Consider the following 26,802-nt stretch of genomic DNA (forward strand, 5'->3'; position numbering starts at 1 on the left):
CCGTCCAGAGAGCATTAGAAAAAACGTTTATTTTTCTTTTATGGTAAATTTGAGACCAAATTAATTTTAATTTGACTACTCTTCAAAAAAACCCACAAAAAGAGACAAATTATTTTAAGATCTCTACAGAAATCACACACATTCGCCTACTTTTTTAAAGATTCCGGCAAATTATTCAAAACGTTTGGTACAATATGACACATTAAAAATAAAAATCCAGTACAAGCAACTTAGGTACAAGCAGCTTAGGATAATTGTGTAATCCATCACCAGAAATGAACAAACTTATGAAACAATTAGGAACAACTGGGAATTTTATATATCCTTAGAATGAACCCTTTCCAAAACCCACTTTTGTAGGCATAAAGTACTGGTTTTTTACCCATAGTCCGACCTTGTCTGGGGTTACACTATGATATAGTACGGGATAAATAAAGAAATTTAGCAATGGGCAATACTAGAAAAATACCAACTTAATAATACCCTCAAACACTAATAGTCTTAAATGTTGGTATCACATTCTTCATTTAATAATGCCTAACAAAATATGTGAGCGTCCAGCTTTTGAATCTACTACTAAATATCTCGCATTTGAATATCAATTAGTTTAAAGGTAAACATCTTTTCTTCTTCTTCTTTAATTTATTTCTATGGAATAGGTTTCTTTTTTTTTTACAAAATCGTTCATGTTTACCATCATGGAGCCATGAAGATGTTCCATCCTCAGAAGTTATTTTTCAATTGCACACAAAAAAAAACAACAACAGCACTTCCTTAAACAGAAAGAAAAAACAAAATTGAGAATACCTTTCGAATTGAAGAAGGCGAAAGAATGTCGCTAATTGGACAGGGCACTATCCCAGGTTGAAGCTTTTTCACGCTGTAAGCGCCCAAGTCGGTGAATTATTAAGGACTGAAAGATAAACAAGTGAATGAAACTTTCACATTAGCCAAAAAATTATATTAAATGAAGATAGTCACAACTCTAATACTATTGATTTCATTCTTAAAAGAGCGCTTACTCTACATTAGAAAACTAAAGTAGAAATAATGAGTAGAATATTACACATTCCAGCTCTAACTCAGAATAATTTAGCGAGAAATCGACTCTTTTAAAATTGAATTAAACAAAAAAACAAATGATAAAATTGGCTATATCCGATTCATAGTACAGTAGCCTACAACTAAAACGAAACTAATCTCCACTTTTTTTACGCTTAAAAACGGCCTTAAAGTCCTTAGGCAAAATATACAGAGCAGCAGGAGGAGAGGGGCATTTTAAAATAAAGTCCATCATTCACCGTTACCTAAAAGAGATCGGACACCAGAGGAGTAAGAAAATCCACAGGTAATGGGATTCTAATTTTAACGAGAGATTTTTCCCTGTAAAACTAACTTTTATCAGCATGAACCAATCATTTGTCATAATTCATCAATGACTAATTGTAACATTTGTGAAAGTTACAACTCATTATTAATAAAACTAACAACAAAGAAACTTTTATGTAAAGAATAAACAGTGCGAAAGTTAAAAAAGAGACTAATTACAGTTCTCTTATGCATGATAATGAATAGCCCTTTACATAAGACAAATGTATCATTTTTTGTTGACTGGGGAAATATCAAGTATTAAATTTTATACCAGGAGAAAACCATTGGAAAGGAGTTACAATGAACCTGTTTGAAGGTAATTTTGTCAGGATCCAACAAAATGTTAGAAGGTAATTGTCGTCGCTGAGAAGCCTTTTTCTAGCAGGAAAAAGTCGACTGCTAATGCATCTAAATATTGCACAAAACAGCATAACGTCATTATTTTTTTTGTATAGAGGGTCCTATTTATAACTAAGATCCATACCTTTTCATACGCCAAACGTAGCAGTGATTTCAGGGACATGTTTTTGGCTCAGAAAGAGGGGCTCTAGTGACATTGGGACCGTACTGATTCTCGTTCATGTTTCTAATTTTTGTTTTTTCTACTTCAGCTTAATGCAAACTAAGCTACTAATGGTAAATTTAGCGTTAATTTTGTGATGCAATTGATACTTTTGGTCTAAGAAAGTTTCTTTGCGGTTCTAAAGCAACAATCAACCACTAGTTTTTCGAAATGAATTCTAAATACTAACTTCAGGCGTTTTGGGAATATAACAGTTCAGTTTTGTGGCATAAAATTCAAAACAGTAATAAAGTTCTTTCCGGCACCTGTAGTTTTCAAATAATGATTTAAAAAATCCATAGAATTACGGGTAGTCTAAGAAAAAAACTTAAAAATCATAACGAGAAAATTATGAATCATTTCTTCTTCTTCTTGTTTGACTGAAGAATCTAGAATCCATTTTGTTCTCCTTTCAAATTCATGATGATTTTGCCCATTTACGAGAGATGGCTACTGAATTGGCAATGCTAATGCAGGAATACTCTTCTATGTCCGTCGGCATTTCCTCAAAAATGTATGATGTTTATACACACCAATCTTTCAGAACAAAGTGAGATATTTGAGCTATAGACAGGCTTGAACTTTACGTTGGTGAAACTTTCTTTACATCTGCGTCTTCTTACAGGATGTTTCGACATGTAAAGATCGAGTGGTTCAGTGATGTAGTGCGGAGTTGCAGAATGGATTATTCTATGCAAACTCCTCTTACCTCAGAATGAGAGAATTGCTCTTAATTCTATAGAAAAGAATATTTTCCTTCTCTGCTGAAAACATAAAAAAGAGGGAAGAATACTTTGCTTTTGGAACTTTTTCTTCTAAGTATGTTTCTAAATGTCTGGGCATGAACAATCAAATTCCAAGGTCCTTTGAATCACTAAAAAAGTTACTGGTCAGCTCTTCTGCTATTGTATAGTATTTTGCGCCTTGATGACCAAGAATATACTTAAAATCTGAAGCGAAAAAAAGCTTGTTTGAAGACAAACTATTATATCTTTTATTGTCTTTAGTTCTGATTCAGTGGTCCTATTTTGAAAATTTAGAACAATTTAAAAATTCAGATTGTATTTTTGAATTTAGCAAAAAAAAATATTTTACTGCGAACACAGATTTTTATTCTTGAGCATGAAAAGTGTTCCGAAGTATTATATCAAAAGTTAGGGTATTCGTTTTTAAGAATAAAACAACGTAATGGTATTTGGTTGTTTAAAAGCCTATCTAACCAGGATGAAAATAGTTTTATAGCAAAACGGAAAGGAAAAACTTCATTACTTGCCTTATATCACAGAGTACTTAGGTTCAGCTCTAGGTCTCAAAAAATTTTAAAGCTCTTAACAGCCCGGTTCTAGAACTTCATAGACAGTCACTTTTACCCTTCTTTTCCACGGATGAATTGTACATCAAAGTGCACATTTAAACAAATATTTTTGAATCTTCAAGAAACCTTAAGTTTTATTAATCTAGAAATGCAGACATAAAACGGCAAAAGATTGTACTTAAATTTTATTTTTCTAAATTTCTCTGGTTATTAAGGATATAAGGATAATTAAGGATAAATAAACAGAGCAAATGGGAGACTAGTTGAAATACCTTTAAACTATCCAAAGTATTTTGACAGTCCGTCGTATCAATTTCGTTAATATTGATGCCTGAGCGTTCAATTTCAGCATAAGTCCCAAAAGGCAATTTCCCATTACACTCCAGCTTCATAATATGAGACTTGCTCCTAAGATGTTTGGCTAGGTGGCCATGTATCCGAAAGGCAACAAGGCAGTCACTACATTTGAATGGTCGAGGATTATCTTCTGATGGTATACCAAATGTGCCGTTTTTATTTACCTATGAAAAAAAAAAAGCGATAGTGTTTTCAAAGAAAAAAGGTAAAAACAAAAACAAACATAACGTGTCCAATGCCTTGGAAATGTCTCCAAACAAAACCCTCAGAATCGTCTCAAATTTGCTTATTTTTGCCTTTGTGTTTAAGAATAGAGATTACAGCGAAACATATTCCTAGAAACTTGGTCATATTGGTTTCTGAAGGAGTACTTAGCATTTGATAGGCAAGATGTTTTCAATTTTTTTCTAGAATTAATTGATATTTCTCTGTCAAGTTTGAAATATAGAATCAATCATTTTAGCTTCTAGATGGCTCCTTATAATGTTAAAACACTTCTTTTTTGAGACTACTTTTTTTATTGTAGTGTGAGAACATGTGAATTAAAATTCATTTTCAAACCTATGTCGTTCAAAACGTTATAAGTGTGTATGTGTAGGATGGGTCTAAATTATCAAATAAGGTAAGTTTACCTCAAGTTTCTGAATTTCCTGGGGGGGGGGCATACGCAAAGATACAATACACATCCCGGAGCTGCAAAACTTTACCTTGACATGAACTTTTTCGACGCAAAACAGGTTGGTGGCTACCAACTTTGACGGATACATAGCCCAGTTAATATGTTCTATGAACAAAATTATTTAGTTGGATAAACTATATATAACTATATATATTCTTCTTCAAGAATAAGAACAAGGATAAAACTGTATACATGAAAGTTGGATAAAACTATAGTAAATTATAACCTGGCGAACTACCCTTCGATTTCTGAGTTCAAAATAAATAGAGGAGATATGCTAATATTACAACTCCCGGTAAATAGGATAATTTTCATGAGACATATCAACCAGGCCATTTTACTTCCTTAGCATATTAAGCACCAAAAACTAAACTATGTATTTTATTTGGTAACTTATTTATAAGCCGTACTAGTTATAATTCAAGCCCAATTCTTCTTTGTTATCATGATATACAGCTCAAGAATAAATCTATTAGGGTCTTGTGGTTTTTGCTTCTCACTGCTCTGGTCTTAAATAGTATAGTAGAAATTGCGCATTTCGGATTCTATTGCCTGGTCTATTCAGTTAAAAGGTAATGGTAGACCCCTCTCCCCTCAAAGTCGGCACCTACAGGTATTGCCTTGACTCACCTTAGTTAGATGAATAGCTGACTGAATATGTTTCTTGAGATGACCCTTATTTCGAAAGGAAACTCCACACTCTATGCACTTGAATGGGCGCTCAATATAGTGAATGTTGATATGGAGCCTTAACTGTGAGGCTTTCGAGAATACTTTCTGGCAGAAATGACAAGTAGATTTCCCTTCACCATCACATACGCTTTAAAAGACAAAAGTATATAAGGTTAAAGAGTCAAAGAAAATCAAATGATGGCATTTAAATTGATTCGCACGTTTATTTGTTGAAAACTTGAATCCATAACAATAAAACTAAAAAGTTTCGTAGAATGTGCATGTGTGTTTATTAGTGACTGTGTAAAGATGCGATGGACAAGAAACAGGCGTGTAAGATCAGGTCATGTCGAGAATCTTTCTTTCTCGTCATATCTTTCTTACAGATACGACAATTAGACTTTTTTCGAACAGCACAGAGAAAGATTGAAGAGTCTAACAAAACAAACTGGCAGATTTTCACTTGATCTCAACATCTAAAACTGATAACACAGTGAAAGATCTTCACCTGAAATCCCCTAATAACCGCGGATAAGTTGAACTATCGATAAGAACTAAAATATCTAAACTTTTTAGCTCACCATGTGCTATTGCCGGATTTTGAGGACTTTCTTACTGATAGACTTAACACCAGACTCTAAAAAATGGCAAGCAATGGTGCACAACAAAGCATTTACCAAGTTTCTAGTACTAAGATATTTTAAGACGCTTTTTCCTTACTTTACTTGACATTTTGACAAAAACACTTTAAGGAGCAGTTGATACTTGATTTATTTAGTTTTATGGGTTAATCTATTTATTTATAATTGCTGTAAAATTAAACGATTGTATTTGTGATATACTTGTGTTAGTGTGAGCCATTTTAGTTAATATAGCCTCATTAATTCATAAATTTGATTGGTTTTGGTGTTTGATTAGTTCTACTCTCCCGGTTTCTTAATTTGAACATTACATACGGAATTAAAATTAAATTTTTCAGTTAAACAAATTATAGGACTCGGAATGATTCTTGTTCATTAGAAAAGAAACTTGACAACCTGTCAAGGGACTTTTAGGGGTGAAAAAAGGGACCAAAAGAGACCAAAGTGGAAAGGAATTTAGATTGTCATTCATAGTCAAAACGTTATTTTGCTCATGAATCAGAAACGGTGGCCAAGCCACCCTAATCATCATCATATTCATTAGCCTTGGAAGGAACTCATTTTCCCTTGAGACGTTTAGTTGTCCTTGTTTTTCCATTTTCTTTTTGTTCAAACTTTCAGTTATGTTTATTTAAAACAAAAAAGAAAAGCAGCTTTCACACTAGAAAGAAATAAAAACAATCCATAAGACTTCAGCTTGCAAGCTAACCTATTCTCTTCTTCGACTTTTTTGAGATATTTGTGAACTTGCTTATCAGGTCCAACTTACTCTTTTGTACGTCCTTTCAGCCCGCTCTTTTACAAATGTTTCGTTTTTTTCACAGCATTCTCTAGTAGGGAATTGGCCAAGGTGATGTCCCCGAGATTCTTTGAAGCCACCATTTTTAGTAAGCGATGGGTGGCCTCTTTCAAGAGGGCATCAATAATTCGTCGTTTTTGTTTTTCAGAGACCCGCTTTTTTGCAATGATTCCTGAAATCGATCTAGTTTCTTTTGCTGCAAGAGATATCAACTAGGTTCAGCTCCCTTTCTTTTTCTTGGTCTTGGACGCTTCGTTCAGCAGCTTGTTCTTCTGCTTTGCCCTCCAAAGTCTTAGTATTTTAGAACAGCCAACCTAGCCAAAGTCGGCAATCCTTTGGGAATAGAAAACATTTCGGGTTGGCCTCAATGTGTGTTTAATTCGTCAATCACACATAGCTTTATATTTATGTCTATTTCTGACATGGAGGCTCTGTCTGACGGAAGAACTATTCCTGGGAGCGATAAAACCCTCTCTACGCCAGCATATCCGTGCGATAGTGTCAACGAAGCTTTTACAAGCTTCGACAAAAGCGTATAATTTTACCCACCAAAAGCATCCATCGTAGAGAAGACTTGGTGTCAGTAATGGTCGACGAGTGATGGCTTTGGTTCTACTGAGTTCTCGGCTTGCAGCAATATCCACACACTTCTAATATCATCAACACTTACTCCTATTGTGAACTCTCGAGCAAGCACAACTATATCTGATAGACTTCTAGCTTTTTTTCTTTTCCGTGGTATTCGGGCACCTAGGCACTTCGAGAGGGCTATTAGAAGAGATGGTGAACTTCTGGATCAAGTTTTCGGCAGCTGCCTTGAAATACCTTCGAACCCTTCGACGGAGCCCTTTTCTTTCTGCCGAGTTGAGTTTCTGAGGATTTAACAGAAAATAGACCGGCTCACCTACAATAGTATCCTGCAAATAGTTGTCGAAGTTCTCAAGCAAACTGGTATAAATTTCATCAGCAGGCATGGGAATGTCGGGTTTCAGAAATCTCGCCAAAACAGCGACAAGAAATTTTTCAACTGGGCATGAAGAGCGTGCAAAAGGAGTTCGTTCTTTTGAAAAGCTGCTGTGAATTTTATAAAAAGCTCAGATGATGAATATACAAATTTAAGTTCTATAAGCACATCTTTCCTTTCTAGGTAGCTTATAATCTTGAGATACTTTGCTGACAATGCGACATTCGACAAATGTTTCTTTGATGGCACGTAATGCATTAAAATACTCCACAAGTGCTGGCTACTGATCAATCTCTCAGAGAACAGCAGGACCCAACAACAGGCCCCTTGTTGGGACGTGCTGAATGAAACTATTGCATGGGATGCCTTTTTTTCTGGCAGTCTCTAAAATCATCACATCGTGCAGGCCAGCCAAGAAAACAATGCCTGAAGATGACAACTAAGTCGGATTCCTCCTCGTCAAATTCCTGGAGTCCTTTCGTGAATGCGTTGTGCAAAATAAGGATGTTACACATTCCAATGTTCACAAGCTATTTCGAAATTTTTTCTTCTTCAATCCGTTTATTTGCGATCACACCTTTTTATTGACATTAGACCCGTCGCTACCTATCATTATTAGTCTTCCAAGAGGTAAATTTTCACTCCCAATGTATACCATCGGCTTTTTTACAATGTCCTCACCTGTTGCATGTCCCTTGAAGCAAGTCCACCAGACGGCGGCTCACAACTTGATCTCTGAAAGAAAACCTAAATAGAAGATTGCAAGGAGTTGAGTATCCAGCTGATTTCTGCTTTGTATGCAGCACCTTTGTCACAAAACATCTCATGAATTTTACTTCTATTGCTTGGTGATAGCTCTTCTGATTGGAACTGTTGCCTAGCAGATCCACGCAATCATAACTGTAGCGGATTAAGGTGGATCACAGCCTGTTTCTTATGCTCGTCCGACAAAGGAAGTTGCTTCAATACGTATAAGCTTTTAAGGTTTTCCCTGCATATTTCGCAGTAAAAACAAAACTCATTATCACAAATCCTATACCACTCGTCTGATCTTTCTACCACTCGGGTCTTCTTTAGTCAACCACAAGCAAAAAATTTGCAGTTGCTTATTGTCTTACCTAAATTCACTTGGAAAACCTGAAAGACAAGTAGGTCTAAATACAGCAAGACCAACACTGAGTAAAATATTTTTGCCAACTGAGTATTCCACCCATGGCACTCTCCTCTTCTTTCTCAGCCTGCAATTAGTTTATTAAGTAACCATGAAAGGGAAAGAATATATAATTTGTGACATTCGAATATAAGTCAATTCGAACAAATTCATACTGATATGGTTTATTTTATGAAGCAACAGGAAATTATCTATCCTTGAGCGTTACTACACTATAACTCCTCCACCCCACTCAACCTATAGGCCAATATGACTCTTTAACCTTGAATAGTACCCCAATGTGACCCATCCATTCCAACCACCATACCTGCCAATTTTGTGCCGTTATTAGCACCTATGTTTACAACAGTTGATTCACTTTTGCCATAGACTAAGTCCCCGCTGCTTTGTTGCTTCTTTCTGAGCCGCGACAACGTAACCAAGAGACTAGTACAACCGCATTTGTGGTGAAGTTATACTATCTAAAAAGCGTATTCCAAATACATTATGCTTCGGTTTTCAAATATATCATGCTCCCATATAAGGAATTTTAGGGACTTTCTGAATAAAAAGGGACTTGGAAGGGACTTCAGCCAAATAAAGAAACTTTAGGGACTAATTCTGAGCCATGAAATTACGTGCCTAGAGGACAAACTGTGACTGATTTAAGTCAGGAACGTCACTTATCTAAATTGATTATCATGTTTGTTTGTGAAGTGAAGTGAATCACCGAAACACCCCCTCTGTGTTTTAACACCTTAGGGTCCATCCACAATTGGATTTTCACAATTCGCTGCGAAAAGTTTACAACGTCCTTTTTCCATCAATCAATCTAAAAAATTCACAAACTAAATTTATACTTTCAACCGATTGTTCTTCAGTTAATGCTCCTTCGAGTAATTCTTCACATAGTTTTATTCGATGTTCTCTCATAAACCTTCTAATGTCTGTCCTGTAACATTCTGTGTGGACACAATGGATGATGATGTGTGCTAAGGTCTCTATCTGACCACATTAGATGCAATTCGGATCTTCTCCATAGAAACGAAAAAGATATGATCTTGTAGCTGCATGTTGTGACCTAAGTCGAAATGCAATTTTTCCTTCTTCTCTTGATAAACTTTTATATGACTTATTTTCAAATTTTGATATAACTTGATATAACTTATTTTCAAATTTCCTTCTGGTCTTCTTTGTAATCAAAAGATTTCCAGAGAGGTTTCTATTTTCTTCAAAGCTAAACTGTTTTATCTGCTGTATTATATCTTCTATCTGGAATACTATTGTCGGTGTCGTTGTTTGCATTATTTGCATGTCTGCACTGGCGACCATTTTAGCTGCTAAATCAGCTTGTTCATTACCCTCGATTTTCCTGTGACCAGGTATCCAATGAAGCGATAGCTTTATTCCTTTAGAAAGCAGTTGTTGCATGGATACAAAGCATGAAATCACTTGTCTTGATTGATTTGCTCCATCACTGAATTCTTTTAAACATGAAACAGCACTTTTAGAGTCTGTACATATTCTAACTTGATCCCCGCGTTGTAATTTTTTATATAGATATGATACTGCTTGTCGTATAGCAAACACTTCAGCGTCGAAAATTGACATTTTTTCATGGAGACGGTAAAGTTCTTTGACATTCCACATCGGTATCCAAAACACAGCTCCGACCTTGTCACTTTTTGAAGCATCAGTAAAGACGTCCATGGCTTCTGGGTAGGTCATTCTTTTCTCCATTGTGAATGATTGATTATAATCCAATCCATCCCATTTTTCAAAATCACAAAAGCATGAAACTTTTTGAATGGCCCATATTGGCGTGATATTTAGATTGGGTACTTCCAGTGCTAGGTTTAAATTTACTTGTAATCCTAAATTTTCTGCCAAATGCAAAGCTTTAATAATTCCATGCTGTTTCTTTGAGGAAGTCCATAGTCTTTTTCTTTTAAGTATCGTAGATTTAAACGGGTGGTTGTGATCTGACGTCCAAAGCTTTTTCAAGTATTTCAATAAACGCACATTTCTTCTCACTTCCAAACTTTCCAATCCACTTTCTGATTCTAAGAATGGCTTAGGTGTTGTTTTGTGGGCTCCAAATGAAACTCTTATGGCACTATATTGTACAGTGTCCAATAGCCTCAACGCAGACGGGCTGGCAGCCTCATACACCAATGAAGCACACTCTAGTTTTGATCTTATGTATTTGATATAAAATTCCAAAAGAAAGTCTGGTTTGGGACCCCATCTTGTTGCTGATATCATTCGCATAATATTGAGTCTCTTCAAGCATGAGATCTTGAGTTGTTGTATGTGTGGTCTGAATGATAGGTTCTTGTCGAAGATGCAACCAAGCCATTTAAATTCACCCACAATCTCCAATAACTTATTATTAAGGTACAGTCTGGGCAATGTTGTATTTCTCTTCCTTGTAATCATCATGATTTTAGATTTTTCAGGAGAAAATTGGACACAGTTTTCTTGGGACCACCTTTGGACTTGATCAAGGATTATTTGTAACTGTGTTGTTGCTTCATTCACATTATCTGCAATAACCCATATACCATTGTCATCTGCAAATGTACCTGCTCCATTTTCTCCTTCATTAACAGGGAGATCATATTCACTTAGATTGTAGTAATCAGGTCCTAGCACTGAGCCTTGTGGCACTCCTCTTCTTCTTAATACTTTACTTTGGGAATAGGAACTTCCAACTTTGATTTTAACTTTTCTTCCTTCTAAAAAAGAGTCTGAAAATTCTAGGAGCTGACCTTTAACTGCAGCAACCATTATTGCTTCTAATATATGACGGTGGACCATACTTTCAAAAGCTGATACTACATCCAAAAATGCCATCAGTAAAACTTTTTTGTTTTCTAAAGCATAAACAGCATCATTCATGAACATCAGCATCACATCCTCTGTATTTCTATTACGTCTAAATCCGCACTGTATATTCTTGAGTCCTCTATTCAATTCAATCACTTGGTTCATTCTTTGTTTCACCAATCGTTCATAAGCTTTTCCTAGCACAGGTAGTAAAGTTATTGCTGTATAATTCTTCATGTTTGTTTGTTTTTTATGGCTTTTATTATTTGAATTTTTTCCATGGGATGTACATGTCTCCTTAGTCCAGAAAGGAACCAACACTTAAATAGGTACTTTATCGGCCAATAATGGACAAGAAGTAGGTTTGGAAGACGTGCCATAATAATCGGTATGGCACATGACGTTGTCACATCAACAGTACTAGAGATTTTCACAGAAACTTTAACATTACTATAAATTTAAATAAATTCCATTACGGTATGAATTACACTGCAATTTGTGGGACATTTAAAAAAAAAAAAACATTGTCATAAAATGGACTTGAAAGAGCTTTGTGAAATAGGAAACAGAAGCTATCTTTTTCTTTTTATGTGAAAATTTAATTGAAACTAGTAAAGGACATTTTAGTACCGACAGTTTTGGACAAGCCCTGCTGTATATATTCAAACTATGTGCTTACAACCCTATATCTCAGGGAAGAATTGTTAAATCTTACTTTTCTATTCCAATATTTCTCTAATAGCCTTGGGGGATGAACCTGTGTATGCAACTGATACGGCCTATATTTGCAGTCTGTACACAAATATATAAAAAAGGAAGGAAACGAAAAACACACTCGACAGGCCAGTTAATATCTTGAAAATTTGTAACTTTAAAAGTGTAAGCTTCTTCAAAGATAATAAAAATTGTACCTTCGAGAAGTGAACTAAATGTTCAAATTTACCTATTTTTGGTTCTTCTCATACCCCAAAGAAGTTATAACAAGTCATATTGTTTTTTTATGCACAAATAAAGAAAAAAAAGAAAAAAGAAAAAAGAGGAGGAGACTTTCGTCAAACAAAAATGACCAGATAAAGATATAAAACCTAAATGAATAAGGTCTCTGAGACTTATCCTGATGGCTTGCTATCTTCTCCTTCAAACCCCAACTTATGCAATGTTTACAATTATGAATGTTCTAGAAGACAGTGAAACTAAAGCAAGACTGCTTCTTCTTGTCTTAAAAGGAGGAAGCTAAGATCCCTAACTCACCATGGTTTTCGCCATTATCATCTTAATTTACCTTTAATTGTTAACTGACTAGTGGGTTCAAATTTACTGCTTCCTGATAAAAGCTAAAACTGGCCTTAAATATAAAATTTTTTCGTCAGATCGCTACACTTTTCTTTATGTTCCCTAATCAGTTATTTTTGCCCAGATGATATTTATAGCTATAATCTTTATTTCTATTAAGAGCTATCTCCAAATGTCAAAATTTTTCGTGTTACACTAATTTATAATTGACCTTGTAGCTTCAATCTATAGCTGGTTAAAAATTTTTTTTTAACTTTTTGAGTTTTTATTTTATCCTTTAAAGTTTTGTGACGTCTAATATTTAAAAGGTTATACTGAATTTATCGTGTGAAATGTTTTCTGAAACTATAAACCTACTTAAAAGAAGGGCTTGAGCCTCGACCAATTGTTTTCTTCCCGTTTCTTATATCGTCAGTTATTCGACGAACCAGGCTTTCAGGAGAACCTTCACTGTCCATCGAGTCACAACATTCTGGATCACTCTTAGAAGAACAAGGAGCTAAAATAAAGAAAGAAATTCAAATTCAACGGCTAAAAGACGGAATTAAGATCTCAGTCTTTGACAAACATTTGTGCTCTATGCAATATTTGTGCTCAATGTGATCTATGTTAAACCAACAGGATTATAAATGTAAACATTTTGTTGCGAAATGCTAAGATTTCATAGCAATTTCGCTAGCTGAACTTCGTTACGTAAGTTAATTCGTAAATTACGTATATTTTTTACTAATGAAAATGTTCGTAAAACAATTAAAAGTTCTAGTTTCCTTTTTAAGTAAACAAAAAATTAGAGGGCAGCTAGGCTTCCTCCCTCTCTCCTTTTTTCTCAAAATCTTCCGATTAAAACTTTGAGAAAGCCATTTAGCCAAAAAGAAAATTAATATGCAAATTTTGTTTTAATTATTTATGTGCGGAGAGCCAAGATCAAAACATGTATGAATTAAAAAACGTCCAGAAATTAAATATAAAAAAAACAAGTTTTTTCAAATGAGAGTAAGGAGCGACATTACAACTTAAAACGAACAGAAATTACTCCGCATACGAAAGGGGCTTTTCTTCCTCAACGCCCCGCTCTTTACGCTAAAGTTTTTTCCTTTTTAAAAAAAGTAGAGCTAAGAGAAAGAGTCAAACTTTAGCGTAAAGAGCGGGGCGTTGAGGAAGAAAAGCCCCTTTCACATACGGAGTAATTTCTGTTCGTTTTCAGTTGTAATGTCGCTCCTTACTTTCATTTGAAAAACATTGTTTTTTATTTATTTAATTACATCATTAGACCCATTTAAATCAATTGGATGATCGTAAGGAAAGACTTAAGGGAAACTGGAGCTTTCTAGGAGCATGTAAATGGGAAGGCTTTGAATAGATCGAGGTGGAAGAGGCACGTGCGTAGCTGTATTGGCCTCAGACGGGTTGGTGCTGAACTGAGTAGCTAGTAGTAAAAAAAAAGTCAGACCTGCGCGAGGCACAGGCAATGCAAATAATGGACAAGGCATTTGTAAAGGTTTCCCTCTTTATATTTATTTCATACTAGCTGTTGGGGGGGGGGCACTTCACTCCAACACCTAGTTGGGGGGGGGGGCACTTCACGCCCCCCAAACCCCCCGCGCACGTAAGTCGTTACGCGCCATATTAGTTACGCGCCATTGTAGTTGTGTCCCTGTGTCCCGGTCGTCATTTATATTCCCTGTGTCCAGGTCGTGATTTGTGTCCCGGTGTCCCAGTCTGTAATTTCTCTTTGAGTGTCCCGGTCATCATTTATATTCCCTGTGTCCTGGTGTCCCGGTCGTTATTATAAAAATTAAATTCCCTGTGTCCCGGTGTCCCAGTCTGTAATATCTCTTTGATTGTCCCGGTCGTCATTTATATTCCCTGTCCCGGTCGTCATTTGTATCCCGGTGTCCCGGTCTGTATATACATTCGTTTTTGAATTGGTATATGATGAAATAAATTGTTTGTCTCTTTCCTTTTTTTTAGTTTTTTTTTGGTTTTTACCTTTTTCAGTTTTTTTTAATTTTTTTTTTTTTAGTTTTCTTTTTCTCCTTTATTTTTCAGTTTTTTTTTTGTTTTTAGTTTTTACCTTTTTTTTAGTTTGTTAGCTTTTTTAGTTTTTTTAGTATTTTCTTTTTAGTTTTTTTTGTAGTTTTTACCTTTTTTAGTTTTTTTTCTTCTTTTGTATTAATGCTAAAGCCAAGGTTCGAGCCTGGAACTTCTCGAACCTAGAACCTGGAACATAACGCTTTACCGACTCAGCTACTTCGGCTTGAATACATTCGTTTTTGAATTGGTATATGATGAGACGAACACGACGTCAGTCGACAGACAGACACACAAACAAACAACTTATTTTTATATATATAAGATGGATAGATTCCCTGTGTCCCGGTCGTCATTTGTATCCCGGTGTCCCAGTCTGTATATACATTCGTTTTTGAACTGGTATATGATGAAATAATTTTTTTGTTTTTTTCTTTTTAGTTTTTTTTTTTTGGTTTATACCTTTTTTTAGCTTTTTTAGTTTTTTTCTTTTTTCTTTTTAGTTTTTTTTTCTTTTTACCTTTTTTTTAGTTTTTTAGATTTTTTTCTTTTTTAGTTTTTTTTTTGTAGTTTTTACCTTTTTTAATTATTTTTCTTGTTTTATATTAATGCTAAAGCCAAGGTTCGAACCTGGAACCTTTCGGACCTAGAACCTGGAACATAATGCTTTACCAACTCAGCTACTTCGGCTTGAATACATTTACCTTTTTTAGTTATTTTTATTTTTTTTAGTTTTCTTTTTCTCCTTTATTTTTCAGTTTTTTTCTTTTTTTAGTTTTTTTTTCTTTTACAGTTTTTAGTTTTTTAGTTTTTTTTAGTTTTTTTTATTAGTTTTTAGTTTTTTTATATTTTTATTTTGCTAAAGCCAAGGTTCGAACCTGGAACCTCTCGGAACTAGAACCTGGAACATAACGCTTTACCAACTGAGCTACTTCGGCTTGAATACATTCGTTTTTGAATTGGTATATGATGAAATAATTGAGACATCATATGTAGACAGTGACGTCACTCGACAGACAGACAGACAACTTATTTTTATATATATATATTTTCTTTAAAAAGGAGTCTGCGGACGCTTGAAAGACGTTTGAGCTGCGGGAAACACAGAGAAAAATAAAAAATAGATATCCGAAAGTCATAAGTAGAGTCAAGTTTATGTAGATATCTGCTATAATCTGCTGCGCTATCTGCTATACTCAAATCTGCTATATATATATATATATATATATATATATATATATATATATATATATATATATATATATATATATATATATATATATATATATATAAAAGGATAAAAAACGACCTATTGTTTGAACAATAACTTTCCAACAAATCTTGTAATTTTCCAACATAATATTTTAGTTCATTTAGTTGTACCATTAGCAATAGCAAAGAAAAGAACTACGCAAGGAACAAGAGCCAAGAGCTCATATGGCACTTTTGACGAGGCGAGAAGAGCTAAGAGCCAAGAGATCATATGGTATGAGCTCTAACAAAATTCTATGAATCAATAGATTGATTTAAAAAGGAAAATAAGAGGCTTAATGCCGGTCAGGATTTAAAATAAGAGCTCTGAGTCACGATGTCCTTCTAAATATCAAAATTCATTAAGATCCGATCACCCACTCGTAAGTTATAAATACCTAACTTTTTCTAATTTTTCCTCTCCCTTTAGCCCCCCAGATGGTCGAATCTGGGAAAACGACTTTATCAAGTCAAATTGTGCCGCTCCCTGACACGCCTATCAATTTTCATCGTCCTAGCACGTCCAGAAGCACCAAACTCGCCAAATCACTGAACCCCTCCCCCCAACTCCCCCTAAGAGAGCGAATCCAGTACGATTCTGTCAATCACGTATCAAGGACATTTGTTTATTCTATCCACTAAGCTTCATCCCGATTCCTACACTCCAAGTGTTTTTCCAAGATTTCCCCCTCCAACTCCCCCCAATGTCAAACGATCAGGTCGGGATTTGAAATAAGAGCTCTGAGACATGAATTCTTTCTAAAAATTAAATTTCATCAAGATCCGATCATCTATTCGTAAGATAAAAATACCCCAATTTTCACATTTTCCAAGAATTCCGGTTTCCCCCACCAACTCCCCCCCCCCCCAACGTCACAGGACCTGGTCGGAATTTAAAATAAGAACTTTAACACAAGATCCTTCTAAATATCAAATTTCATTAAGATCTGGTCACCCTTTCGCAAGTTAAAAATACTTAATTTTTTCTAATTTTTCAAAATTACCCCCCCCCCCCCAACTACCCCAAAGAGAGCGGATCCGTTCCGATTATGTCAATCATGTATCTGGGACTTGTGCTTATTTTTCCCATCAAGTTTCATCCCGATCCCTCCACTCTAAGTGTTTTCCAAGATTTTAGGGTTTCCCCCCTCCAACTCCCCCCAATGTCATCAGATCCGGTCGGGATTTAAAATAAGAGTTCTGAGACACAATATCATTCCAAACATCAAATTTCATTAAGATCCCATCACCCATTCATAAGTTAAAAATACTTCATTTTTTCTATTTTAATTAACCGGCCCCCCACTCCCCCCAGATGGTCAAATTGGGAAAACGATTTCTAATTTCTAGCGATAACGATTTCTTAATAGCGATAACTATTTCTAATTTAAGCTGGTCCCGTCCCTGATATGCCTGCCAAATTTCATCGTCCTAGCTTACCTGGAAGTGCCTAAAGTAGCAAAACTGGGACCAACAGACAGACAGACCGACAGAATTGGCGATTGCTATATGTCACTTGGTTAATACCAAGTGCCATAAAAACTCATAGCTAAATTCTTCAAAAATTTAACAATACGATATGTATTGTAGGTGACGACGGCAGTACACACAAAAAGAAGAAAACAAGATAATTACCTTCTCTATTTTCGGTTGACAATTCCATAGGCTCATCTGCAAGCTCATTTTTAATATTAATTTCTTCATCCATACTGTACTCCTCATTCTTCTCACTGTCAAGATGACCTTCTTTGGGTACTGGGTTAAAACAGGCAGTTTCAAGGTCAGACTGACTGTTTTCAGTAAATTCATCTTCACATTCTAGATGCAATCTGGAGACTTCAGGTACCTTTTTGCTCATGTCTAAAGGACAATCAGCTGCCTCATTCTCGGCCAAACTATCAGGTATAGTTGTGTGGGTTGACTGCATGTGTATTTCACCCTTGATGAAGAAAGAAAATATAACATTTGTAGATTTTCGCTCTTACAGAATTAGAAAAATACTAAAAGTGTGGATCGGGGCATATAGTGAATAAAGTTTACGGTTTATATGTAAAAAGAAATAGCACTCAAGCGAAAGAAGTAAAGGTAAAACATTTCGAGGCATCAAAAATTCAGAAGTGGCAAGCAAAGAAAGAAGCAGCAGAACCGATAGGGCAAGCCTTAAAAGAATGTATTACTTTTTAAGTGGGCGAAAAAGAAAAGTTTTAAGGTAGATTTTTACGAGCTGATAATTCGAATCTTGAGGAAGAAAACACATTTATTGGTAACGTAAGAAAAATAAGTGTCCATACTCAAACTCATTATGTGGGTGCAGATACGAAAGATCGTTTTAATTCATGTTTGAGTTATGAGAATAACTGGCAGGTACAGGGAGCTATGAGTCATGGTCATGAGATTCTATAGGATGGCTAATAATGGGGAAACTCCTAATAGCAAGTGTAGAGCACATCAAATTTTTTCTTTTTTTATTACTTGGTGTTAAGTATCATTGTTTGTGGTCTTTGCTTACAATAAATACTATTTCCGAATTATATAAAAGCGTATTAAATCTCACTCCACTTGCACAGAAGTTCTCCACGAGTTCTCCACGTACATCAAAAAGGAAGGGATGAATTCTCAAGACCAAAAAATTACTATGTACGAGAATAACACTGCTGCGGTTAAGGTAGGAAATGAGGTTAACAGCTGGTTTCGTATCAAATTACGAGTTAAGGAGGGTTGTGTTCTTTCCCCCTTTATCTGGATCATGTGATATAGTTTGTCTTCAGGAGCACAGGAAAGGCAATGGGAGACCACGGAATTAAATGGGAGGAAAGACTCTCCTGGACTTCGATTATGCTGATGATTTAAGCATCTTAGATGAAAGTGAGAGCAAAATAAATGACCTTTTAGAAATTTTGCGAGTTCAGGGTGTTAGAACAGATTTGAACATTAATGTTAAGAACGTTAAGTCACTAAGGCTAGGAATAAGTGAAGATGAAAAACTGATGTTGGGTAACGAAAAGATTGATCAGGTGGACAGCTTCGTTGACCTTGGTAGCGTTATTAGTAAAGACGGTGGGAGCAGCGAAGATGCTAAAAGTAGAATAGCCAAGGCTCAGGGAGTTTTTTTCACAGTTAAAAAAAAAAAAAAATTGAAGAATAAGAAGATAAGCCTGCAAACCAAGATTAGAATATCAGAAGCAACGGTGATGGTCAAATATGACTCTGAAGCGAAGGCACACCGAAAAGCGGATGAAGATTTGCTAGATATTTTCTAGAGAAATTGCCAACCGATTATTCTGGGGACCCAGCTGACGACCGTATTTCAAACAGCAGGTTGTGCAAAATAATTGTTCAATCCCGCTTGCTAGGGCTATAATGAGAGAAAGGATGTGATGGCTAGGGCGCATTCTGCGGATGAAGGATGACAGATTGCCGAAGGTTGTCCTTTTAGGGCAATCATCTAGGGGTAAACGGAAAGCAGGACGACCGTGGGATGGGAGGATGCCATAACGAAAGGTTTAAAGCAAAGGGGAGCTTCCTGGGAGGTTGTAGAGAAAGAGGCTTTGAAATAATGGAGTGTGCGTAGCTATGCTGGTCTTAGGCAGCTTGGTGCTACCGTGAATTGTTAGTAGCAGCAGTAAAAATTAAGGTTTTTAGTTCCGAACTTTTTTTTCAGTTTCAGGCTCCTCCTTTCGAAAACATGCAAGAAAATTCCAAAACTTTTGGTAATGCGCATCTAAACAGGACTTATAATTACGAAGCATGTAAATATTCAATTTTAGGTCAACTTTCAAGGTAAGCCTACTATACTGTTTTCTTTTTCCTCTCATGTATCGGACGCAACCTCAAGTATTGTCCATAGTAAAGAGCACAAGCCACCAATATATTAATTATTTTCTTTCCAGAGCCGTTTCATATGAAGTGACGATCGCACAGACTTTGGATGAAGCTAGTTGAAAATCAGAAGTGCTAGTGCATTTTTTTAAGAGTCAAGAGTGGCCAGGAAACCAACCACCCTTACTGGCCCTCTAAACAGTACCCTATACCCTTCTAAGACGTTTGATCGCAATTTTGAGATAGACATTTTGTGTAAAAAAATTTAAAGGTCCAATAAAATCAAGGGTAAGCCTTCAAGCATGACATGGCCTCGACAGGCCTTGGGGCAAGGCCCATAGATAATGAATGTTGGCAATTATTCAAACACATAACTTATAGTGAAAAGCGGGGATTTTTCTTCAATATCTGACATTTTCCAATTCATTATCAACATTTTATAAAAATAAAAAAATAAATAAAAACACAAAACTGTATTTATATCTACTTTTGTTACATTTTTACTAGTCAGAAAAAAAACTCGGGGGGGGGGTCAACCAGGTGTTCAAAAAGTTCCAAAGCTGTCAGTAGTAGAACTCCAACAGCTGCCGTAATGTAACTAGCCATAAATATCACAATCGATAATTTTAAATGTACCATTTTATCAAAAGTACTGCATCATATTTACCCTAATACCGCTAGTGCAGAACAGTATTCAAAGTCTGAAGTATATTATATATAGCTTACTAATCTTTCTTTATGGATGGAGTTGTACACTCCAATGCTAATGGTATTATAAAAAATAATGCATACCCAACGGCATGCTTGATACTCATTGATCACTATACTACAACTATAAAAAGCACCATTTAATTTTCTGAGAGAACAGTATTGATTGGCAGTCTGGCAGTCACAAGCATTATGAAGCTGGTATATTAGTTTTGACCTAATCTAATCCCAAAAACAAACAGGAAATTGCTGTTACATTTTAGTGTGGCTGTTTTAGGCTACTAATCTTCTATGTTCCAGCTTACTCATTACCTGCTTTAACTGTATGTACACCTTGATAGCTACCATCCCTTTTAAGATTCTTTTAACTGACGAATAAAAAGTTTGGAGAGAATTGGGCTATTTTTGCGGGATTTTGAAAAATATTTACTTTCAGTTGAAGAGAAGTAGAATATGCTAAACTTGTCCACAAGGACACAACGACTTAAAAGTAAACTTTCAAATAGCGACATTGATACTCAATGAGCTTTTAGTTTGAACAAGTTTTAAAAAACAGCATCACAAGAAGAGATACATCTCTTCTTGCAGAGGAGAGAAGAGATAACTACATCCCGTGAGAAGAGATACTTCAGAAAGAATAGATGATAGTATATTAGTGAGAAGTAATATATAATGTGAGATATATAAGATGATAGTAATAGCGAGAAGATATAGCAAAAAAAGAATATCAAAAACGAAAACAGCTCTTTTTTGTTTTGCAGTTGCTCTTTTTGGAGTTTTGGTTCCTACTGAGTCGAATTACTTACAGTTCATTATCACAAACTGTTTGAACAAGCTTCAAACACAGATATTCGGTAGAAGAGTGAGAAATAAAAACCAACCGTTTGTAAAATAAAAAGAAAAAAGTCTGAAAATAATATAAACTTTACAAGAAAACAACATGGAAATAATAACTGAATTTTTACTTTGGGCTATAATATACAATTTTTTATGGATCATGTTTTGGGGTCGCTTGTGTTTTAATCAAATATTCCCTGAATTTGAATACAATTTACGGCTTAATTTTGTCTCATTAATAGGGACAGACGGGAGGGGCTGAAATTTTTACGGTAAGAAGATTATATTTAGGAAAGATTTTGAATGGCAAATTCAATTCTACCATAATTATTTTTATTTCTATTGTTTTTATCTCAGGATTAGCCTTCATACATGGTTAAGAATTGCTCAACCATTAAAAGTAGTGGAGGTAAGCATATGTACTTAAAAAATTCCAATGCCGTAATCTGAGCAAAATACCTATTCCGTAAAATTTCATTCACTTACTTAACAATTTTCCTAGATCATAAAATGATCCCAGACTGCAGTTGACCCACTCAATCAAGCACGGACGGTCGTCAAAAATATTGCACGGAGAGGGCACCAGAGTATCAATAGTGAGGGGAGGAGGAGGAGGGGAATATGACTGAAGATAAAAGGTTACATGCAAAATAAAATTCTTAAGGAAAAAAGAAAAGTACTTAATTTTTACAAACCAAATGAAGCAAAATTCAACACATTTTTAAATGGTGAAGATGCCTCGCAAAAAGATCAATTCCTTTAATTAGTACTTATGTATTACACATTGGATGGGGGGCCTAACCTATACTACCTACACCCCCCCCAATGTGCAAATATATAGCCTAAATTATATGATCACAATGTATTCTGTCACCCGCCACTTGTTTTCCGCTGAGCGTAAGCTAATTGTTTCTAATACAGACATATCAAACCGGTTTGTTCTCAAGTTTTACACAGCGTATTGTTATTATTATTCTATGTATTTATTCATTTATTCCGTTTTCATTCATATGTAATATTTGAAGATTGTCCCAATAGGATTCTTTCGAGTCTAGAGATCATCTAGAGCTTATTTCAAGAGCCATCTTAAACCTTGATTTCAAATTTAACGAAGCTTGCGCAATAACTATGTTGAATACAAACGACCAGGAGTTACTTAAAAAAAAAAAAAATTTCAAAAGAAAAGTAAAGAGCTAAGCTATATTAAAACCTAACCCCAAGCATATATAAAGCCCTGTACCAATTCAAACTTTAAAAAACAAGAAATTGCATCCGACAAAGGAAGGCAAACCAAAACGAACAGAAATTAAAAAAATAATAACATTAAACATTCAGATAACAGATACTAGTACGGATAAATAAGTAAGCTTAAAACGAGTAGAAACTAAAATGAATCATCAATTCAAACTTAAAATGAACAGAAATTACTACAAAGAGGAGAAGGGTTACTGAACCTTACACAGTTAAAAACACAGTTAAAACAAAACAAATTAAACACGTTAAACCACACAGTTAAAATACATTTAGTTTTCGATAAAACATAAATGCCACAATAGCCTTTCGAACGTTTAGGGGCGTCAGAGGGGGGAGTAACCCTACTCTTGTTATTGTTATTATAATTTAACTAAAGTTTGACTTCATTATTCATTTTAGTTTCTACTCGTTTTAGGGTTATTTATCTACCTTTATCATTCTCCGTTATAAAGATTGATGAGATTATTTATTTTAATTTCTGTTTAAATGGATGTCGAATGGATAAATTTAAATTGATAGAAGGATTTACTTTATTCGTTGATAGTAATATCGGGTTGCCTAAAGTTTAAATTATTATGTTACCTTATTTCTGCTTGGCTTAAGTTTTAATATTGCTATTTACTTTTCTTTAAAAAAAATCTTTTTTATATTTTTTTTACATAATCAAACCGTTTGTGGTACACGCTCAAAAGTAACTGAAACTCTAAAAAACGGAATTTTGGTACCAATAGATAGATATATATATATATATATATATATATATATATATATATATATATATATATATATAAAGTGGCTTATTATGCTGATTCCAAATATAGAAGTTTCATTAATTTAATGTTAATTTTAGTTCAAAAAAGGGCGGAACCACCCCTTAAAGGTCAAAGAATCTTAATAAAATCACATCATCATATTCAGCATATCAGAGAACTCTGTTGTAGAGGTTTCAACCTCCTATATACCAAAATGAGGATTTTTTTAATTTTTCCCTGAAGAAAGATCATGGATGCGTGTATATTTGCTTGTTTTTCAGGAATGATCGCGTCGACCCAGTGGTCCTAGAATTTTAGTAGAGGGGCTCATTCAAACGAAAACAAGAAGTTCCAGCGCCCTTATTAAGTGACCAAAAAGATTGGAGGGCAGCTATGCCCCTCCCTTGCCCCTATTTTCCCAAAATCTTCCGATCAAAATTTTGAGATAGCCATTTTGTTCGTCAGAGTTGAAAGGCCCAATAACTATACCTTTGGATATAACATGACACTCACATCCCAGGGGAAAGGTCCTTAGGCTATGCAATTTTTCCATTGTTTCAGCATAGTATTTGTTATTGAGAAGTATGGATATATTTTCAGGTGGGAAGGGGGGGGGGACAATTTTTCGCTTGCGGTTTTTTTTCACGGGTAATTTTACAAGGAGAGGCCTGTTTTTAGGGTTGAAATTTTCAGGGGAAATATTACAGTGGGGGAATTTGCCATAATTCCTATAGAAATTTTTTAATGTGTCTTGCTTTCTCTTTTCCGTCTCAATTTTTCGTATGAAAATGTTAAGGGTAAATTTTTCACCGGGACTGAATTATCTAGGGAATATTGCTGTCGATAGGGGGATTTCTCCGTGGAGGTGCATCCAGATTTCCTGGCATTATTTAAAAAATGATCACAAATTAAATAGAAAAACAAGTTTTTTTCCAACTGAAAGTAAGGAGCAACATTAAAACTTAAAATGAACAGAAATTATTACGTATATGAAGGGGGTTGTCCCCTTCTCGACACCTCACTGTTTACGCTAAAGTCTGAATTCTGTCCCAATTCTTAAAAAACAACTCCTGAAACACAAGGGTCGTTAATTAGAACAATAAGAAGCTTTTTTAAAAATACAAAAAAAACTTTAGCGTAAGAGCGAGGTGTTGAGGAGGGGAAAACCTCCTTCAAATACGTAATATTTTATGTTTGTTTTAAGTTTTAATGTTGCTCCTTACTTTCGGTCAAAAAAACCTTTTTTATTATTTTATTCTATAAGGAGCTACCTGATAACTACCCTTGAAGCCAGTGATCTATGTAACCATCACCAGAGGCGTTCTCCAGGCTACATACGTGAAGACTGACAAGCACTCATCTTCCAATGTTTTTTTTCTTTTTTGGCTAAACTTATAGAAGAAGCCAATTAAAAAAAAAAAAAAACTTTAAAAAATAAAAAATAGAAAATCGAAGCGAAAAATAAAATATTTTCCTTTGATGAAAAAAACGCAAGCATAAAAATGAGTGAAAATATCCAACTCTTACAGACCCTCAGACTAAAGTAGCTGACACAGGGCAGATGATACAGCCTATTATTATCTTGCTAGTCAAATAAAGTTTCTTAAAACGGTAGCTTCCATTTGTACACTACGTTACGTACATTACTCCACGTTGAAAAATGGTAACTGATAAACACTCTCTTGGTTCGCAACAATGCTATCCTTTGTGAAAAATATTACTGATTGGCCAAACGTTAAGACTTTTCCAATTACATAAAGCTCATTCGTACACTAGAAACTATATTATAAGCCTGGAAAACACAATACTAAAAAAACAGAGGGGGAAGGGGTATGGAGGTCTTCCTACCTATGGTTATTCTGAAGGTTATCTTCATGCTAAGTAATTTAAATATTAACTACTATGATTGAAGGCATAGATACTTTGAAGTATTACCCATTTTGTGGAGTTACTAGATGCAGTAGCAGGGCTCCTTGAAGGATAAATCAGTATTAGTTTTTTTTTTACTATCTAAGACTAGCAATGGTAACTTAAAATAGACATTACCAATTATAATGAAATGTCTGAGAGGGGGGGGGATATTTTGTGGGAATTATGAAGGAAAAGAATAAAAGCCACCGTAGTAACTTCTTAAATTAGGACATAGCAAGGAAAAACAAGCTAAAACTAGCAATTATACCCTAGGGTAGCTTCTAAGACTTTGATAAGATAATTGCATAGACAGAGGCCTAGAAAGGGTAGTAGCGGACAAAGTATCGAGGACCCGAGTGTCAATGGAGTATACAGTGTAAATTTAAAGTATAAATTTCGCCTTTGCTTGGATGCAATCTGTAAGGTGTGTCACTAGTCCTGGACTAGAGAAAATTATCACCAGTATTGAGTAAAGAAACAGTTTATTTAAAAAATAACTCCCTTGTCCTAATATTGATCTGAATAATCTGGTATTAACAGTTTGATTGCAGCTATGGTGCTGCAGAGCTCTCAAAAATTATTTTCATTTTGTAAAGTTATTGATATTTCTAAATTCTTTTAAAGCCGTAAGTGCATTAACACAAATTTGATGCCAAAACCACTAGTGACGAACATTTTCCCCCACTTGGTCTGGATTCACAGTTCTAGTCTAGCCAATTCTTGTTTTCTCAAGAATATTAGTCTGGCAGCTTAGTCTAGTAAGCTCAATCAGAAGTCCTTCATATAGGAATTAAGCTAATTTCCCATTCAAATTTTTAAAATCCAATAACAATAGCTTTAATAATTAGGACATGCCCAGCACAGGTCCCTAGCCCAAATGCCCAAAATAGCCTCTGAAAGATGAATCAATGCTTCTCGCCCAAAAGAACAACCTCCCAAGCATTGGCAGGAAGACTTCTGTGACTGATCTTTTCCAGTATTGCTCAAGACAGCGAAAAACAGATAGGTACACCAAAAATGGTGTCATTATGCCATGAGAGAAGAATCCCCGAGTTGGCCAACCTGCCTGGATTGGGTTTTGACGCAAAAGTGCACAGTAATAATAGGACAGAAATATGCAGACGATTAATTATGTTAATTCCTTTAATAGGTCCTACAAGGACACTCATGGGTGATTATCTTTTTCTATAGAAAACATAAGCTTTCAAGAAGTCAAAGCCAAATAGATTGTTTCCTCCTGAACAAGGGTAGGTCACATGGAATCACCAAGACATTTCAATTGAAACCAGAATCTGCACAATACCTGAGTACACAAAGGGGGAGCCTCTCTCACCAAAAAAAAACGACACCCAACAATACACTTTCTTGTTTTTTACTCCTTCCCATCTAGACAATTATCTGACCTCCTTGCTCCCAACAGATCAGACCTGTATACAACTATATATGAGTAAACAACATTTTGAACTGTTGGTACAGACAGATCAGAGCCTTAGAGGAGAATGGAGATGTTTGTATAGGGTCGGGGATGGGAAACTGTGGGTTAATCCGGCTACAAAAAAAAATGCTGCAAAACCCAGTGAAGTTTGGAATGCTACATGAACGAAAGC

At 35.1% G+C, this 26,802-nt stretch overlaps 1 protein-coding gene and 1 long non-coding RNA gene across 3 annotated transcripts in view; one reads left to right on the plus strand and one right to left on the minus strand.

Moving 5' to 3' along the window:
- LOC136030206 (uncharacterized) overlaps positions 1–26,802 on the plus strand; it is a 422,925-nt gene that overhangs the window by 219,248 nt on the left and 176,875 nt on the right. The gene's annotated exons all lie outside the window — the stretch shown is intronic.
- The window catches only part of LOC136030199 (uncharacterized), a 48,929-nt gene that overhangs the window by 2,103 nt on the left and 20,024 nt on the right, over positions 1–26,802 (minus strand). For both annotated transcript variants that reach the window (XM_065708969.1, XM_065708968.1), the window contains 5 exons: positions 17,550–17,853; positions 12,990–13,131; positions 4,915–5,104; positions 3,521–3,769; positions 808–913 (listed from right to left, as the gene is read on the minus strand). In XM_065708969.1, the coding sequence (XP_065565041.1) occupies positions 839–913; positions 3,521–3,769; positions 4,915–5,104; positions 12,990–13,131; positions 17,550–17,853 (960 nt within the window). In that variant the 3' untranslated portion in view covers positions 808–838. The remainder of the gene's footprint in view (positions 1–807; positions 914–3,520; positions 3,770–4,914; positions 5,105–12,989; positions 13,132–17,549; positions 17,854–26,802) is intronic.

The sequence above is a fragment of the Artemia franciscana genome, chromosome 8 (assembly GCF_032884065.1).
Source record: "Artemia franciscana chromosome 8, ASM3288406v1, whole genome shotgun sequence".
In the NCBI taxonomy this organism is placed as follows: Eukaryota; Metazoa; Arthropoda; class Branchiopoda; order Anostraca; family Artemiidae; genus Artemia; species Artemia franciscana.